The 16,819-nt window shown below is 46.2% G+C and overlaps 1 protein-coding gene across 2 annotated transcripts in view; it reads left to right on the forward strand.

Moving 5' to 3' along the window:
* The window catches only part of LOC133451226 (nuclear receptor subfamily 6 group A member 1-A), a 37,610-nt gene extending 21,038 nt beyond the window's left edge, over positions 1–16,572 (forward strand). For both annotated transcript variants that reach the window (XM_061730195.1, XM_061730196.1), the window contains exons 2-9: positions 1,109–1,339; positions 4,077–4,132; positions 6,483–6,643; positions 9,864–10,094; positions 10,854–11,108; positions 13,671–13,792; positions 13,964–14,116; positions 15,032–16,572. In XM_061730195.1, coding sequence (XP_061586179.1) covers positions 1,109–1,339; positions 4,077–4,132; positions 6,483–6,643; positions 9,864–10,094; positions 10,854–11,108; positions 13,671–13,792; positions 13,964–14,116; positions 15,032–15,162 — 1,340 coding nt within the window. In that variant the 3' untranslated portion in view covers positions 15,163–16,572. The remainder of the gene's footprint in view (positions 1–1,108; positions 1,340–4,076; positions 4,133–6,482; positions 6,644–9,863; positions 10,095–10,853; positions 11,109–13,670; positions 13,793–13,963; positions 14,117–15,031) is intronic.
* Positions 16,573–16,819: the final 247 nt, after the last annotated feature.

Here is a 16,819-nt window from a genome sequence, read left to right on the forward strand (position 1 = left end):
AACATGTGCCACATGTTTGTGTAAACCTGCAACACCTGGACCCGTTGATTTCCCCCCCCCCCCCGAAATCTGCTTGTGCTTTTGTTTACTGGCCAGTGAAAGGCCCAGCCGGCCCGGCCTGGTCTTTAATGCTGTTGAAGCATCACACCCCCTACTCCATCACCAGCTCTGCATCTCAGCATCGGAGAGTCTAGCAGTCTAGGAGATTAGGAATCCTCCGGATTACCGTCGCCTGCTTCTTAAGCTTCAGCTCCAACCCCATGATGTCAATGAGAAAAGTTTTTTGCTCCCACTTTCTATTTAGTTTTGTACAGAGCTGGTAGAGGAGCCAAAAATTGTACTCAAGTAAAAGTACTGTTACTTCAGAATAATATGACTCAAGTAGAAGTAAAAAGTAGTCATCCAAATAATTGAGTAAAAGTAAAAAAGTACTTGGTGAAAAAACTACTCAAGTACTGAGTAACTATTGAGTAACGTCTGATTTATTTTTTTAACACAACCATTGAAACAGACAAAAGTACAAAATAATCATCTTCAGGCAAATTAAATCAATAAAATAATAACATTAATAAAAGATAGCTTAAATTGAAATAATCTTAAAGTAAATTCAAGTACTTTAATAAATAATAACAGATAAAAAAAATAAATTAAGCACAAGTAGCACAAAATTTCCAGCCTTTGTACTTTTCTTTTTTAACCAGCAGAACTAGAACAAACATGAACTCATAGAAACTCTGTGTGTTTGAGTCTGTGTAAATGTGACAAAACATGCAAAAACAAACATTTTTCCCAAAGAATCACCCAGTGATGTCATGAGATTGACGCGTACGTGGATAAAAGGAATAAAAGAAAAGTAACAGCTCAACGTAGCCTAATGTAGCGGAGTAAGAGGAACAGTTTCTTCTTCACAAATCTACTCAAGTAAAAGTAACAAGTATAGTGATTCAAAACTACTCCTAAAAGTACAACATTTCCCAAAACTTACTCAAGTAAATGTAACTGAGTAAATGTAACTCGTTACTACCACCTCTGGTTTTGTACGACTTACGGTGCAAAGGAAATGGTGCAGAGAAGTGTTTGTAAATCCCTCTCCCGTCCTCCCCGGCAGATGATACAGCGGACCAGCGGACCTGCCTTATCTGTGGAGATCGCGCCACGGGCCTGCACTATGGCATCATCTCCTGCGAGGGCTGCAAGGGCTTCTTCAAGCGCAGCATCTGCAACAAGAGAGTGTATCGCTGCAGCCGCGACAAGAACTGCGAGATGTCGCGCAAGCAGCGGAACCGCTGCCAGTACTGCCGGCTGCTCAAGTGCCTGCAGATGGGGATGAACCGCAAAGGTAAAGAGGCTTAAATCATCATGGAAAAGATCCTTCTTTGTAGAAATGAAATGATCTAGCTGGAAATAAGCAGACGATATTAAGATAAATAAATAACCCAAAACACAAGTCTCGTAGAAAACAAATCAGGCTGATCACTCAGAACAAACGGGTAAATATCCTCCATTTAAATTCTATTCATTGCCAGTGTTGCAGGTTTTATCTTGTTCCTAGTGAATTTTAAGGCGGTGGATGTGTTGCCATGGTTACCCCCCCCCAGTTCCCAGCTTCTAATGTACTTACTTTTGATTAATGTGATCCACAATCAACAATAATAATGATAACAATACATTATATTTATAATGCACAAATGCTCAAAGTGCTACAGTTTGATAATTAAGAGGAAACAGAAATCATAAAATCAAGATAAGAGATACAAGGGATAAAAAGTCAAGACATGGCAGAAAAGAGAATAAAACAATTAAAAACAGCAACTATGGGAACTATGTGGGACTGAGGTCCAGACCTCTATGGGACTGAGGTCCAGACCTCTCTTACCCCTTTTACACCAAGCTGGTTCCAGGGCTGGTGCTAGTGCTGGTGCTAGAGCCGGTTCGCGGCTGGTTCTAAGTAAGAACCGGTTGCTTTTACACAAGCTGGTGCTGGCCTGCAGCTGGCCAGAGAGCCACGTCATCACGTCACCACGCCCCCTCGTTTTCATCCCCACCCTGATCCCTGATCAGGAAGCTGAGAGCCAAAAGCTGTTTTAATTGCAGCTGTAGCGCTGTTAATATGGCACTTTATTAAGTTTTAATATTTTTTCAGGTAAAGTAACCTTTAAGATCCCCAACCTGGGCTCAGTTTATCCAAATAACGCCTGTTAAGAAATTTGCTCTGAAAATTTCGGAATTTCTGGCTGACTGCCGGCTCCGGAGCTGATTTATGGTTCCGCGTTAAATCGACGCAGACCCTACGGCGTGGGGTACGGCGCCCGTCGCCCGTCGCCGCGTAACCTACGCCGTAGGCTCTGCGTCGATCGTCACACCATATGAGGAAGCAGACAGTTAAAAGCTGTTTTAATTCCTGCTGTAGCGCTGTTAATATGGCACTTTATTAAGTTTTAATATTTTTTCAGGTAAAGTAACCTTTAAGATCCCCAACCTGGGCTCAGTTTATCCAAATAACGCCTGTTAACAAATTTGACTCGAAAGCCAGCAGCCCCGGGGGACAGCAGCTCCTCTCCTCTCCTCAGGAGCTCCGCCGTAGGCTCTGCGTTGGTGTAACGCGGCGGAACCAGAACGGCGGGCTGGGAGGCGTCCCCTCGGGCCGGGAATTTTTATGAAATAAATGGATGGAGCTGCGCTGCATCGGCGGGCTCCGCAGCCTCGCGTCTAAGCGTCCCGGGGCTGGAACGCTCCCCCGCGGGCTCGGACGCGAGGCTGCGCCGCTGCATCGGCGGCACGGAGCCCGCAGACGTTACTGTTGATGGATTGTACCGTAGACCACTGCTGCTTCTGTTTTACATCCACTATTAAATAAATGGATGTAATAATAAAAGAGTCTACTAACTTAACCGCCGTCTTCAACGCTACGTTGTTTAAAAACGGCGCTCTTCCGGGTTTACTCTGCTCTGGTTGTTCAGTAACACCGTCCATAGCCCCGCCCCCAACCCCCAGCGTAACTGGTTCTTTGAGCTGGCCCAGCAGCTCAAAGGGGCTGGCGTAGCACCCGTTTTGAGAGCCAGGAGCCGGCGCTTAGGCTGTGTAAAACCAAAGAACTGGTGCTAACTCTGGCTCTAGCCCAGAACCAGCCCTGGAACCAGCTTGGTGTAAAAGGGGTATCTGTGGGGCTGAGGTCCAGACCTCTGACAGCTGATCAGCTGGAGCTGCAGAGCTGCAGCTCTGGCTCTTACACATGACCACACTGCCCTCTAGTGGCAGGACCAGGCTGACCTCCTGCTCGTCTGCTCGTCTTTGCTTAAAAGGTCCCCTTTAAAATGATTCCATTCATTCAAGCAAGTTGTGTGGGTATATTATACATTTCCTGAATCCTTATGGTCCTGTGATTATTCCAATTTTTGTATTTTGTGTCTCTGTTGTTCCTAGATGACACAGGGATAAAAGATAGTATATCATTTAGGTGAAAATTGTGTAAAAATGTGTGTTGTTTATAGTTTAAAGAGCTGCAGTGACCTCTATGTCGGTCAGAAAGATTCACATCTCAGCTTGAATGAATGCTTAAAAGGTCCCCTTTAAAATGATACCAAAGACAATATAGTGAAACATTAACAGATCTAAAATGTAATGTTCTGAACTTCATGAGCTGATAACTCTGATCCAGCTGCCACTCAGGAAGGTTATCATACCAGAATATCATCTATAATGTGGATATTTTCAAAAATTATAAGTAAGTTTAAGTTTTGTCACCTTGAGTGGTGCTGACAGGTGAATGTTTATGTTGGGGTCAGTGGCCACGCCCCCCCCCCCCCCTTTTAGTTTTGGTTCCACCCCAAGAATTAGCGTGGCCCCCTCTGGCCCCCCCTATGAAACATGTTTGGAGCCGGCCCTGCTTGGGACGGGAAACAAATACACAACCAGAATCTGACAATTAGTTTCCAGGAAGCAGAAACGCAACAGAAATGCAGAAATGAAACCCCGGTGAGAGGATCACCGTGCTGCAGCCACTAGGTAGCACTGTGATACTTAGCTATTTATCAGGAGAAAATGTTGACTTTGCCTCTTTCTTTTTTATCATATAGCAATCAGGGAGGACGGCATGCCCGGAGGGAGGAATAAAAGCATTGGTCCTGTGCAGGTAAATCATGTGAAATGTTGTTTTTACTCTGACTTTTCTCCAACACAGAATAAGTCTGCACACTTATTCTCCGCTGGCTCATTTTCACAGATCGCATGCAACAATAAGTGCAATTAAAGAACAACCCATTCACTTGAATAACGGAGTTTGAGAGCTGTAGTGGTTCTCATTTGGCTGTAGGGACACTTGTGGAGCAATGAGATTGAACCCTGACCTCGTTATATCAGCAATTATGTAGCCGTTGATTATTGCTATTCAGCTGTGTCTTCATGGGCAAAGGCAGCGCTGGGTGACACGAGCAGAGACACCAAAGAGCAGCCATTCAGCAGCAGGATGTGGTCAATTCTTCCCTTCCTGCTTTATTCTCAGCCCACATGGAAGGAGAGCCGCTCTCTCATTAATACGGGATGAATTGCCTGTTTCTGTTTATGTGCTGAATTGATGCAAATGAAATGAATTGACCCTCGTCACAGATGGAAGTCATAGCATTTTCTCGGATGGAAAAGGCTTTTAAAATGTTTTTTTTTTTTTTTTTTTTTTGTCTGTGTTTTCTGCCTGTACCGATGTGCAAAGATTCTGGTATTTTAGGTGAAAGCAGCACTCGAGTTCTGCCTCTCTCTCCCTCTCTTCTCATTCTCTCTCTCTCTCTCTCTGTCACACACACACACACACACACACACACACACACACACACACACACACACACCTCCAGTCGTCATTGCTCCGGCTCCTCACCTCATTGTGCGATTGTGTCCTTGCTCCCCGGTATGGGAGTGAAAGGCAGTGCAGGGCTAGTCAATGTTAATCAATCGACCCGAGACAAACACACATCTGTTACTTTTAGTTAGGTAGTTTAAGTTTATTTCAGTCATATATAGCTTTCAAGGCAACAAGGAAAAGACAAATTTTACAATTTGACTGAAAAAGGCTAAGGCAGAAGCAGAGCTTATTAATGTTAACGCCTACTATACAACTACTACACAATACATGGTGTCAAGTGTGAGGAAAAAAACAAGCATATCATATATACATATACTGTACATACACTTGCATACATACATTCAATTCAATGTTATTTGTATAGCGTCTAATACAACACATGTTGTCTCTAGGATCTTTCCAGAGACCCAGAACATAAACCCCGAGCAATTATTACATAAACAATGACAGGTAAAAACTCCCCTTTAGGAGGAAGAAACCTGGACCAGGACCTGGATCATAAGGGGGTAGAAACCTGGACCAGGACCAGGATCATAAGGGGGTAGAAACCTGGACCAGGACCTGGATCATAAGGGGGTAGAAACCTGGACCAGGACCTGGATCATAAGGGGGGTAGAAACCTGGACCAGGACCTGGATCATAAGGGGGGAAGCAGCAACGGGATGACCAGAGGGGGGGTGGGGGGTACCACAGGCAGGTGGAAGCAGCAACGGGATGACCAAAGGGGGGGTGGGGGTGGGACTGCAGGCCAGCACGCAGCTCCCGAGGCTCCGGCCTGCAAACATGCACAAAAGAGAAAAAGGGGGGCCGGCACAAGAAACTACAGGAACGATGGACAAAAATGATAGCTATGAGATACTTATAATAAATAAAAATGGTAATGGAGAAGAGAGGAAGGGAAGAGGAGAGGAGAAGAAGGGTGAGAGGCACCGCCCAGTGGATCATGTCGGTGCCCCCCTGCAGCATAAGCCTATAGCAGCATATCTACCACCAAGCTATATTTGAGACTAACTATTATAGTCTTGTTCTATAGCTGCAACTATGACTACTGACTCTAACACACTAGAGTTTACACTACCTAGAGATTTACCAACACCAGCTAGAGGTTTACTAAAGACTAACTAGAGATTTACCAACACCAGCTAGAGGTTTACTAATGGCTCAACAGCGCCCCCTAGAATACTTTTCTCTGCCATAACTTTTGAAGGGTTTGACATAAAGAGGCGTGGGTGGTGTCATCAGACTCAGTATTGAGTCCTTGACCTTAATTGGCCTGAATTAGCCCCGCCCCTTCTTCTGATTGGTCGATATGTGATACTTCCTATTTTCTGCAATAACTTGAATGGTTTGACATAAAGACTCGTGGGTGGTGTCATCGGACATGGTTTTGTGTCTTTGACCATAATTGGTGCAAATTAGTCCCGCTCCTTCTTCTGATTGGTCGATATTTCATAGTTCCTATTTTCTGCTATATCTTTTGACTGATTTGACATAGGAAGTCGTGGGTGGTGTCATTTCTGATATGCTTATGGGGGCGGTGGCCATGAGTGCGAGGGCCCGTTCATCGCTGCTTGCAGCTTTAATTTGTGTTACGTTTGAAAATGTGCAGCAAGTGTTTTGTGCATTTCAGATCACAGAGGAGGAGATAGAGCGGATCATGTCGGGGCAGGAGTTCAAGGAGGACGCCCCGGAGCACACCTGGGGCAACAACGGAGACAGTGACCACAGCTCCCCCAGCAACGGAGCCTCGGAGGGCAACCAGCCCTCCCCCGCCTCCACCCTGTCCTCCAAGTGAGTCCCCCGCCTCCACCCTGTCCTCCCCCGCCTCCACCCTGTCCTCCCCCGCCTCCACCCTGTCCTCCCCCGCCTCCACCCTGTCCTCCCCCGCCTCCACCCTGTCCTCCCCCGCCTCCACCCTGTCCTCCAAGTGAGTCCCCCGCCTCCACCCTGTCCTCCCCCGCCTCCACCCTGTCCTCCCCCGCCTCCACCCTGTCCTCCAAGGCCCAGTCCCAATCCCCCCCCCCTACTTTTCAGCACTAGCCCTAACTTTTGCGCGTTCCTGTGAGGGTAGTGGTGTCCCAATTCCTCTTTTCACCTAGGGGGAGTGGGGAAAAGGAGGGCTAGTGGACATAACGAGGGCTAGTGTGTATGAATCTGGCCCTTCAGAGTGAGGGATTTCAGATGCTGACTAGCTGACCGAGGGCCAGAAAACTTTCCCAGAATGCTTTTCGTCGTCATTTGCCGACTGAATTAAAAAAAAAACATGGCGGACATTTCTTATTTTTTAGTGAAATCAAAATTTTGCAAAATCAATATTTTGAGTTAGTTTCTGCATAAAAATGCATTTTGATTACATTTCTAGCGAGAAATATATATTTTACTTTCAGAATATTCACTCAGTGAACGTACATAATCATTTCAATTTTATTTATATAGTGTCTAATACAACAAAAGTTGTCTCTAGACGCTTTTCAGAGATCCAGAACATGAACATAAACCCCCGAGCAGTTATTACATAAACAATGGCAGGTAAAAACTCCCCTAGTTGGAGAAAAACCTTAAAGGAGCCGTCTGTAAGAAATGGTCAAAACTGGTACTGCAGTCACTTTCAAAATATTGTTGAGCGGCGTGTACCCTCCCCCTCCTCCCCCCGACCAGAGGTTGCCAGGTAGGCTGCAGAATGCAGCAGGAACGTAGGCTGCCATGGCTGCGATAATTAGAGCCGAGCTGGCAATCCGGATGCCGAAACAATACTGACTTGGTGATTGGGAGATAGGTGGAGGGTGGAGCTTCAGAAACAATACTGACTTGGTGATTGGGAGATAGGTGGAGGGTGGAGCTTCAGAAACAATACTGACTTGGTGATTGGGAGATAGGTGGAGGGTGGAGCTTCAGAAACAATACTGACTTGGTGATTGGGAGATAGGTGGAGGGTGGAGCTTCAGAAACAATACTGACTTGGTGATTGGGAGATAGGTGGAGGGTGGAGCTTCAGAAACAATACTGACTTGGTGATTGGGAGATAGGTGGAGGGTGGAGCTTCAGAAACAATACTGACTTGGTGATTGGGAGATAGGTGGAGGGTGGAGCTTCAGAAACAATACTGACTTGGTGATTGGGAGATAGGTGGAGGGTGGAGCTTCAGAAACAATACTGACTTGGTGATTGGGAGATAGGTGGAGGGTGGAGCTTCAGGCCAAAACAAAAAATGACAACATAAACATCAGTTGAGGGCTGCAACTCCTCTTTTTAAACTGGAATATCCTGGCTTGAGTGCTGTTGTCAGTGACATAAGTATTTGAAATTAACATGATTTTTAAATGTCTGTTGACATATCAGGGTCATTTTATGATTCGTTTTATTATTGCTCTTACATACAGCTCCTTTAAGCCAAACAGTGACAAGGAAAAACTCCCCTTTAGGAGGGAAGAAACCTTGAGCAGGACCAGGCTCATAAGGGGGGCCCTCCTGCTGAGGGCCAGACTGGGGGTCAGGGACGTCAGCAGCACACAGCAGGCAGGTGGAAGCAGCAACGGGATGACCCGGGGTGGGGACCGCAGGCCAGCATGCAGCTCCCGAAGCTCCGGCCCAATCAGCAAGTCCCAGGTTAGGTTCAGGGTCGGGGAAAGGTTGAGAAGGGGCAAGGCCAGGGAGAGGAGTCTTGAGGGACGACCCTTTTCCTCCGCCCAAAAGGGGCAGTTACCCTGCCCCCCTCACTCCCACACTGCAGGATCCGGTGTTTTGCATTCAGAGATGCAATCACTCGTTTGCCCGTTGTTGCGAAGTCTTTTTCAAACCTCGCCAGAATAAAGGCTGGTTACGCTTTACACCAACGCAGAGCCTACGGCGTAGGTTACGCGGCGACGCACGCCGTACCCTACGCCGTAGGCTCTGCGTCGATTTAACGCAGAACCATAAATCAGCTCCTGAGCCGGCGGCTCTTCTCATCCTGAAAACGTCAGAGCAAATTTCTTAACAGGCGTTATTTGGATAAACTGAGCCCAGGTTGGAGATCTTAACGATTACTTTTACACCTGAAAAAATATTAAAACTTAATAAAGTGGCATATTAACAGCACTACAGCTGAAATTAAAACAGCTTTTAGCTCGGGGCTTCCTGATATGGTGTGACGTATGTGCAAACGTAACTACGCAGTCGCTTACGTACCCGAACGTAAACCACGCAGTGACGTAGCAAGTGGTGTCCCAATCCCTAGGGAAGATTACAAGGGCCCTACGGCACAGGCTTCATTTTTAGGGCTAGTGGTAGAAAGTAGGGGGTGTATTGGGATTGGCCACAAGCGAGTCTCTCTTCTCACCCGCCGTGCCACTCGGTGCCACATCCCGGCCCGTCACTGAGACAGTGAGCCGGCCATGACTACCTGAACACCTCCTCTCCACCTCCTCTCCACCTCAGCCAGACTTTAGTTAAAGGTATTCAGCGACCAAAGAATGCCTGAATATGCAGCTCCTCATGTTTGGAGGATGATGGCAAACACAAAGAACTCACTGCACAATCTGCTTTTCTTGCCGTGGAGTCGAGCACATTGTCTATCTGCACTCATCAAGGACAAATATTGTCTAGGTGCTTGCATGACTGCATTTATTTTAGTCTCATTTTGTGTAAACATGGGGTTTATCTCAGCAACCAGATTGCCCAATAGCTATTCAGCGGAATAGTTGTTTTATCAAAATAAATCTGAGGAAAAATGAACAGCAGCCACACAACGGCTCTGCGGTGTAGGCTCCGGTATGCGGCTCCAAAATGCTAAGTTTTGTCTGCAAGTTTGTGAAAAAATGTTAAAATTGTTAATAGAAAAGAAAAAGCTGCTACATCATGCTTCATTTCCAGATAAATATGAAAGGTTATGCAGTTCACGGAGCTTCTCACGTCCACGGTGCATAAGTGCGATATAGTGTTCAGCCTCGCTCAGCATAATCTCTTTTAATTCCTTCATAAAAAAATATGAAGTCTTTTTTTTGCGCGACCTTGAATCCTTTTGTGCTTGCAGCCGCTCTGTGGAGATGAACGGCTACACGGCGGCGCTGCGGGACCAGTACATCAACACGTCCATGTCCACGCACTACCAGCTCCTGCCCCACCTGTTCAGCTACGCCGCCCAGTCGGGGCTGCTCACGCCCCAGCCCCGCAGCCTCTACCCCCAGTCCCACCCGCTGGTGCTGCAGCTGGTGGCGGCCGAGGACCTGGCCCCCCTCACCACGCCCATGCTCATCGAGGACGGGTGAGTCAAGACAGACACAGCAGGACACAGACATGCCAGGCCCAGACCCAGACCACTGGTGACCACGTTTACAGGCAGTCAGGTCAATATTCCGGTTACTGAAACATTGGGAATATTTAGTTATTTATTTATTTAATTGGATCCCCATTAGCTGCCACCACAGTGGGGTTTATTTGCATCTGTATTTTGAATAGAATGTGAGAGGGGAAGATTTTTTTTATTGTGCACTTCGAGAAAAAAGTCGAAATGTCGAGAATAATGTTGAAATACAAAAGTCTAAATTTCGCCTTTTTTCTCAACATTTCAACTTCATTCACAAAATTTTGACTCTCTTCTCAACATTACGACTTTTTTCTCGAAATTGTACTTCAACATTAATCTCGATATTTTGACTTTTTTCTCGAGATTTCAACTTTTTTCTCGACATTTCAACTTTTTTCTCGAAGTGCATAATGGAGAAAAAAAATCTTCCTCCTCTAAAATATTATTTTATTTTTTCCTGCCTGGTCCTAATACTCTTCCGTAGAAAACCGGCCCTTTGTTTCCTGTCTAGTGGCATATGGATACGACTCTAGATTGTGTCTTAACTGATTGTACTGATATAATGGAGTTTTAGATTGTAAAACCTTCCATATTGAAACCAGGAGTGCAGCATTCATTCTGACCATGTAGACAGCAGCGTCTGCTGTTGAGTCTGCTGTTGAGTCTGGGGTTGAGTCTGGGGTTGAGTCTGGTCTCTGCTCTGTCCCGGTCCCCCAGGTACAAGGTGACCCAGGTGGAGCTGTTCGCCCTGCTGTGTCGCCTGGCAGACGAGCTGCTCTTCCGCCAGATCTCCTGGATCAAGAAGCTTCCGTTCTTCTGCGAGCTGTCCATCGAGGACTACACGTGCCTGCTGAGCTCCACCTGGCAGGAGCTCATCCTGCTGTCCTGCCTCACCATCTACAGCGCCCAGATCTTCGGAGACCTGGCCGACGTCACGGCCAAGTACACCCCGTCTGACGACGAGCTCCAGGGGTGAGTGTACCGGATCTGGAGGCAGAACAGAGTGGCGTTGTTTCATCCCAGTGATCTTTGACAGGTTTACTACTAAGTATGCCACACTTTTTCTTATTTGTTTGCTTTTTGGTGGGTATAATTGCATTAAGCATCACAAAAGAGTGGCCAGGCTTCAAACTGTCTAGCCCGGGGGTCGGCAAGCCGCGGCTCCAGAGCCACATGCGGCTCTTTAGCGCCGCCGTAGTGGCTCCTGGAGCTTTTAAAAATATGTTTGTTCTTCTTTTTCTTCTTTTTTTCCTTTTTTTCAAATTTTTTCCCTTTTTATTCTCTTTTTCTTTTTTTCTTTTTTTTTTCCTTTTTTTCCTTTTTTCTTTTTTCCTTTCCTTTTTAATCTCGACATTCAGACTTTTTTCTCAACTTTTCGACTTTTCTCAAGATTGTTCTTCAACATTAATCTCAACATTTCCACTTTTTTCTTTAAGTGCACAATGAAAAAATCTTCCCCCAGTGATAGCTAATATAGAAACATGCAGCATGTGTTGTCTTCATTCTAAGGCTTATACAAGACTTTTCATTTTTTGCGGCTCCAGACATATTTGTTTTTTGTGTTTTTGGTCCAATATGGATCTAAAACATTTTGGGTTGCCGACCCCTGATCTAGCCAGTTAAAGTCAGCGCTGCAGGGATCTACTAGAGAGGCTGAAGGGCCTTCTGTTTGTCAGCAGACAGCGGGGGCCGATCCCCCGCCAGGACACGCAGGCCAGCCCCCTCCATCTCCCTGCACATCCACACAGACCTGTATCCTCCGAGCCCGGCTGGAGCCGCTCGGACCACACAATCAATATTATGGAGCTTTTCCACTAGCACCTTCATGTGCAAAAAACCAAAACAACCCAAAAAAAAAAAAATCACACACGAAGAAAAGAGCGCTGAAAGTTCACAACTTCACGAACCGGAACTGGAAATGCGTTGCTACCAAGCGAACCAATCACAGCCCTCTCAGTCTGCGTTGGGTCGTAGTTCCATTTTTTGGGAGGTGCAGGTCAGGCTACGGCGTAGCTACGGAGAGACTCCCGCGTAGCCGCGTAGCCTACGGCGTAGGTTTAACCAGAACCATAATTCAATTCAATTCAATTTTATTTGTATAGTATGCAGCTAGAACAGTCTCATAATTCACAAACGCACAGACCGATTCACAAATGCACAGAACAATTCACACGTGTGTAGGACAAGATACACAAATGCATTTTTGATGCACACACAAATATAACCTGATTTACAAACGTTTTTTTGTCTGTGAGCTGCACTGGATTTGCAAGTGACTTTTGAGACTCCCCTGACGTGACTGATCCACAAATGCGTATTTTTACCACTGAAGGATCTGCAACCAATCAGATGTCTTCCCTTGTTTCAGCCAATCATAAGAGCGCACCCCGTGTGAATTGTTCTGTGCATTTGTGAATCGGTCTGTGCATTTGTGAATTATGAGACTGTTCTAGCTCCATAGTATAGCGTCTAATACAACAAAAGTTGTCTCTAGACGCTTTCCATAATTCAGCCTTTACATGTGGCCTGCTGGACCCGAGCCAATCCCACATCTATTAAGAAGGCAGGTGGATAAGAGGAGTTAATGTTCCACACTGTCATAATAAACCTCCACAAAGCCAGGCGTTCCAGTCAGTGAGCCCGGTATATCTGATGTTCCTCCACCCGGCCCAGCAGGGTTGTTGTTGGTGCGGTGCCAGCCCGGCGGCCCTGCAGCACCGGCCCACATGGGAGATCCCCCCCCGTCCAGCGCCAGGTACAGGAGGATGAGGGGGAGGAACGTTGGCTCTGGTGTAAATCACAGCAGAATGATCTGACCCCGTGACACACCTTCTCCTAATAGACAGCGCTGCTCTGCCACGCGGGACGGTTAGCTCTCGCTCCCAGAGTACTTCATTTCCTCTGGTGTTTTATGAGGCCCAGAGATGCAGGAGCGGGAGGTTTGATGGAGCAAATCACACTTCAAGACTCTTTCTAACTAGGCCTGTGTTGAAAAAATCAATTTTCCAATTCTAAATCGATTCTCATATTAATTCCTAAAAATCGATTTGTATGTCTAAAGATACATTTTTTGTAAATTTTTTTTTTCATCATTACATTACAACTTTTGGTATTTTTTTTGTTTATGTGCCTTAGAGTATTAGGGCGAAGAGAAATTGTCTGCGTTAAGAGAACGTTAAGTTAACGCACCGTTAACGCGTTAACTTTGACAGCCCCAGTATATATATTATATTAGGGCTGACTAATAAATCATTCTCAATTGATCATATTTTCAAACGTGTGTGTGTGTGTGTGTGTGTGTGTGTGTGTGTGTGTGTGTGTGTGTGTGTGTGTGTGTGTGTGTGTGTGTGTGTGTGTGTGTGTGTGTGTGTGTGTGTGTGTGTGTGTGTGTGTGTGTGTGTGTGTGTGTGTGTGTGTGTGTGTGTGTGTGTGTGTGTGTGTGTGTGTGTGTGTGTGTGTGTGTGTATTATAGGTTTGAAAATCTAATGAAACTCCCTCTACACTGAATTAATCTGAAGTTTACTTGGTCCACAGCTTCAGCGAGGACGGCATGGAAGTGATGGAGAGATTGATATATTTGTTTCGCAAGTTCCACCAGCTGAAGATCAGCAACGAAGAGTACGCCTGCATGAAAGCAATCAACTTCCTGAACCAAGGTAAGTCCGGCAGCTCTGCTGCTGCTGCGGCGCAGTGTCTCCGGCGGCGCGGTGTCTCCGGCGCAGCGTCTCCGGCGCGCCGTCTCCGGCGGCGCGGCGTCTCACCCGCACGTCCCTCCCTGACTAAGAGCTGTGTCCTTGTGTCCTTGTGTCCTTGTGTCCTTGCTGCAGATATCCGAGGCCTGTCCAACGTGTCCCAGCTGGAGCAGCTGAACAAGCGCTACTGGTACGTGTGCCAGGACTACACGGAGTACAAGTACCCGCACCAGCCCAAGCGCTTCCCTGAGATCATGATGTGTCTGCCGGAGATCCGCTGCATCGCAGGTGAGGCCTGAAGTACCGTCTGGACTCGGGTCTGGACTCGGGTCTGGACCCGGGTCTGGACCCGGGTCTGGACCCGGGTCTGGACCCGGGTCTGGACTCGGGTCTGGACTCGGGTCTGGACTCGGGTCTGGACTCGGGTCTGGACTCGGGTCTGAAGCTGCTGCCTGAAGGGATAAGGGGGGTTTCACACTTGCACTTCTGTTTCAAATACTAACAACAAATCCTTGAATCATCCAAGAAGACGTTTCACTTCCCCAAATGAGCTGGTACATAATGAGGGAAACATGAATGTGTAAATGTCCTAGCTGGTGTACATGTAGCTCCACCCCCACCAGCTATACTACAGTTGTATTATCAATAACATACCGTGTGTCAGGGCCAGGCAGGAGAAAAAATATTTGAAGAGAAGATTTTATTGTTTTATTGTGCACTTTGAGGAAAAAAGTCGAAATGTCGAGATTAATGTTGAAATACAATTTTAAGAAAAATGTAGAAATTTCGTGAATAAAGTCGAAATTTTGTGAATAAAGTCGAAATATCAGAATAAACTTGAAATGCATTTCGACTTTTTTCTCGAAATTGTACTTCAACATTAATCTCGACATTCCGACTTTTTTCTCGACATTTCGACTTTTTTCTCGAAGTGCATAATAAAAAAAAAGTCTTCCTCCTCTAAAATATTATTTTTATTGTTCTCCTGGCCCTAATACTCTTCCGTAATAACAAGCTGCTATAAACAAAGCTGTAAAGACATGGGTGGAAAGGGAGCTTCTGTGCTCTACCTCTGCTTTTTTCTTCTTGCTTTCTTTTTCAAACCCAAAGCACTCCACACGTGTATATTTTTAAGGCCTCATGAAATAATTTAAACTCATAGATGCTTCCTATTTGTAAAGTGGAGTGTGTCTGTCCCCCCAGGGAAGCTGGTGAACGTCCCGCTGGAGCAGCTCCCCCTCTTGTTCAAGGCGGTCCTGCACTCCTGCAAGTCCAGCCTGAGCAGCTACCGGAGCGGGCCGTCCCCCTGCATGACCGCCTCCTCCGGAAACTAGAAACTAGGACCTGCGGCCGCCGTCCAGGCTCCGGGCTCCGGTCTGCGGTCTCTCCTCCTGTGAATGTGACAAGCAGCTATTTTTTTCTTCCTTTGTTTTTCTTTTTCTTTTTTTTTTTTGGTAATATTTTTCTTTATCTATTTATTACACGACAGAGCTGAATGTATACTGATTTACACTGTGCACATGCTTCTGTATAAATCAAATGCTCATAGATGCATTGGTCTTTGGAGTTTACAAGTGTATATCTAGTTTGCTCAATGTGTCAGTATTGCCATTGTTAGACTAGACTTTAAAAGAGTTTATTTTATTCAGATGGGGCAGCGAGACACATTTATGATTTGTAACTACCTCAGGAAGATGATGTTGCTATTTTCAGGTACCTTTTTCTTACTTTTAGACGAAGAGTTGCCCAGTCTAAAGCTAAACCTGCGGGTGCTTTGGCTCCCCAATCAGAGACTCCATGTTCCACGGAGCTGCAGGAATGGGAGTTTGAACAGCAGTGTGTTCTGCTACACTGGAAATGCAAAATGAATTAGCTACTTTATATGCACCAACTCTGGGATATCCTGTAACGGGAGGCGGTCTTATCAGTTTAACATTCCATGAGTTAAGATGACAGTTGCTCGATCTGTAGGATCGTTGAAAAAGGAGCATACGGGTATTTTTTACAATCGTAGACTAGGGATGTAAGTATTGCTGGGGGGGCGGGGGGGCGGGGGGCATAGATAGATTTGGTGTTTTTGTTTTATTGTTCTTGATTGTTCTTGTTTCTTGACCAAAGTGTTATGCAATGCTTTTTTTTCAAACACCCAGTGATGGGTAGGGAGCTGACAGCTCACCAGAGAAAGAAAAAAAAAAAAATCTTATCAATGAAGGATCAGGATAAGAAACTAATCAATATGTATCGGAGGGAGACGGACGTTTACGTCACAGGAATTCATCGTGAACGCTGCTAGACGCGCATGTTTCTGCACACCGGTGCGCGTGCAGCAGGCGAGGAGCAGAACCTACTCTGACTAACCTGAACATGCACACTTTAAGAAAAGAAAAAAAAATATCCAACACCCTGCTTTGGGAGTGGTTTTGGCAGCAGAACTTAGTTGTAGTTTGGGTGATGAGACTAGTTTCCAGCCGTTACCCAGAAGCCCCCACAACTCCTGCTTCTGATTGAAGCTTAAACGGCATCGCCTCCATGAACCGCTGCACCGACGTACAAGTGACGCTTTTACTAACGTCTTTTATCTAAATAGGAATAAAGAAGTGACAAAGAAAAGACGTTAATATGCAGACTTCCAAAAAGCTGTGTTGGATCCAGTTCTGAGGAAGCCGGGAGCTGAGGTTTCCTCTGGTTTCCAGGGCCCGAGCTGACATTTCAGACCAACGCGTCACGTTTACCTATGGTTGAATTCCCCAGAGTGCCAGTAAAACCCTGCTCCGCCGGCTCCGGGTGCGTTTCAGTTCAGTGTGCTCGCCGGCTCACGTCTCGGTGAATTCCAGCCGCAACAGGTGGCTGGCGTCTGTTTTGGGTACCCTCCGTACCAGATATGCACATTGTTTTAAAAAAAGAGTAGCCATAGAAGAAGATGGTCTTTTATTTTTGAAGTGTGACAGCTTGGAGCGTTTCTCGTTAGACCCTTCCCACACTTTTTAGCCA

This window comes from Cololabis saira, chromosome 9, assembly GCF_033807715.1.
Source record: "Cololabis saira isolate AMF1-May2022 chromosome 9, fColSai1.1, whole genome shotgun sequence".
Classification (NCBI taxonomy): Eukaryota; Metazoa; Chordata; class Actinopteri; order Beloniformes; family Belonidae; genus Cololabis; species Cololabis saira.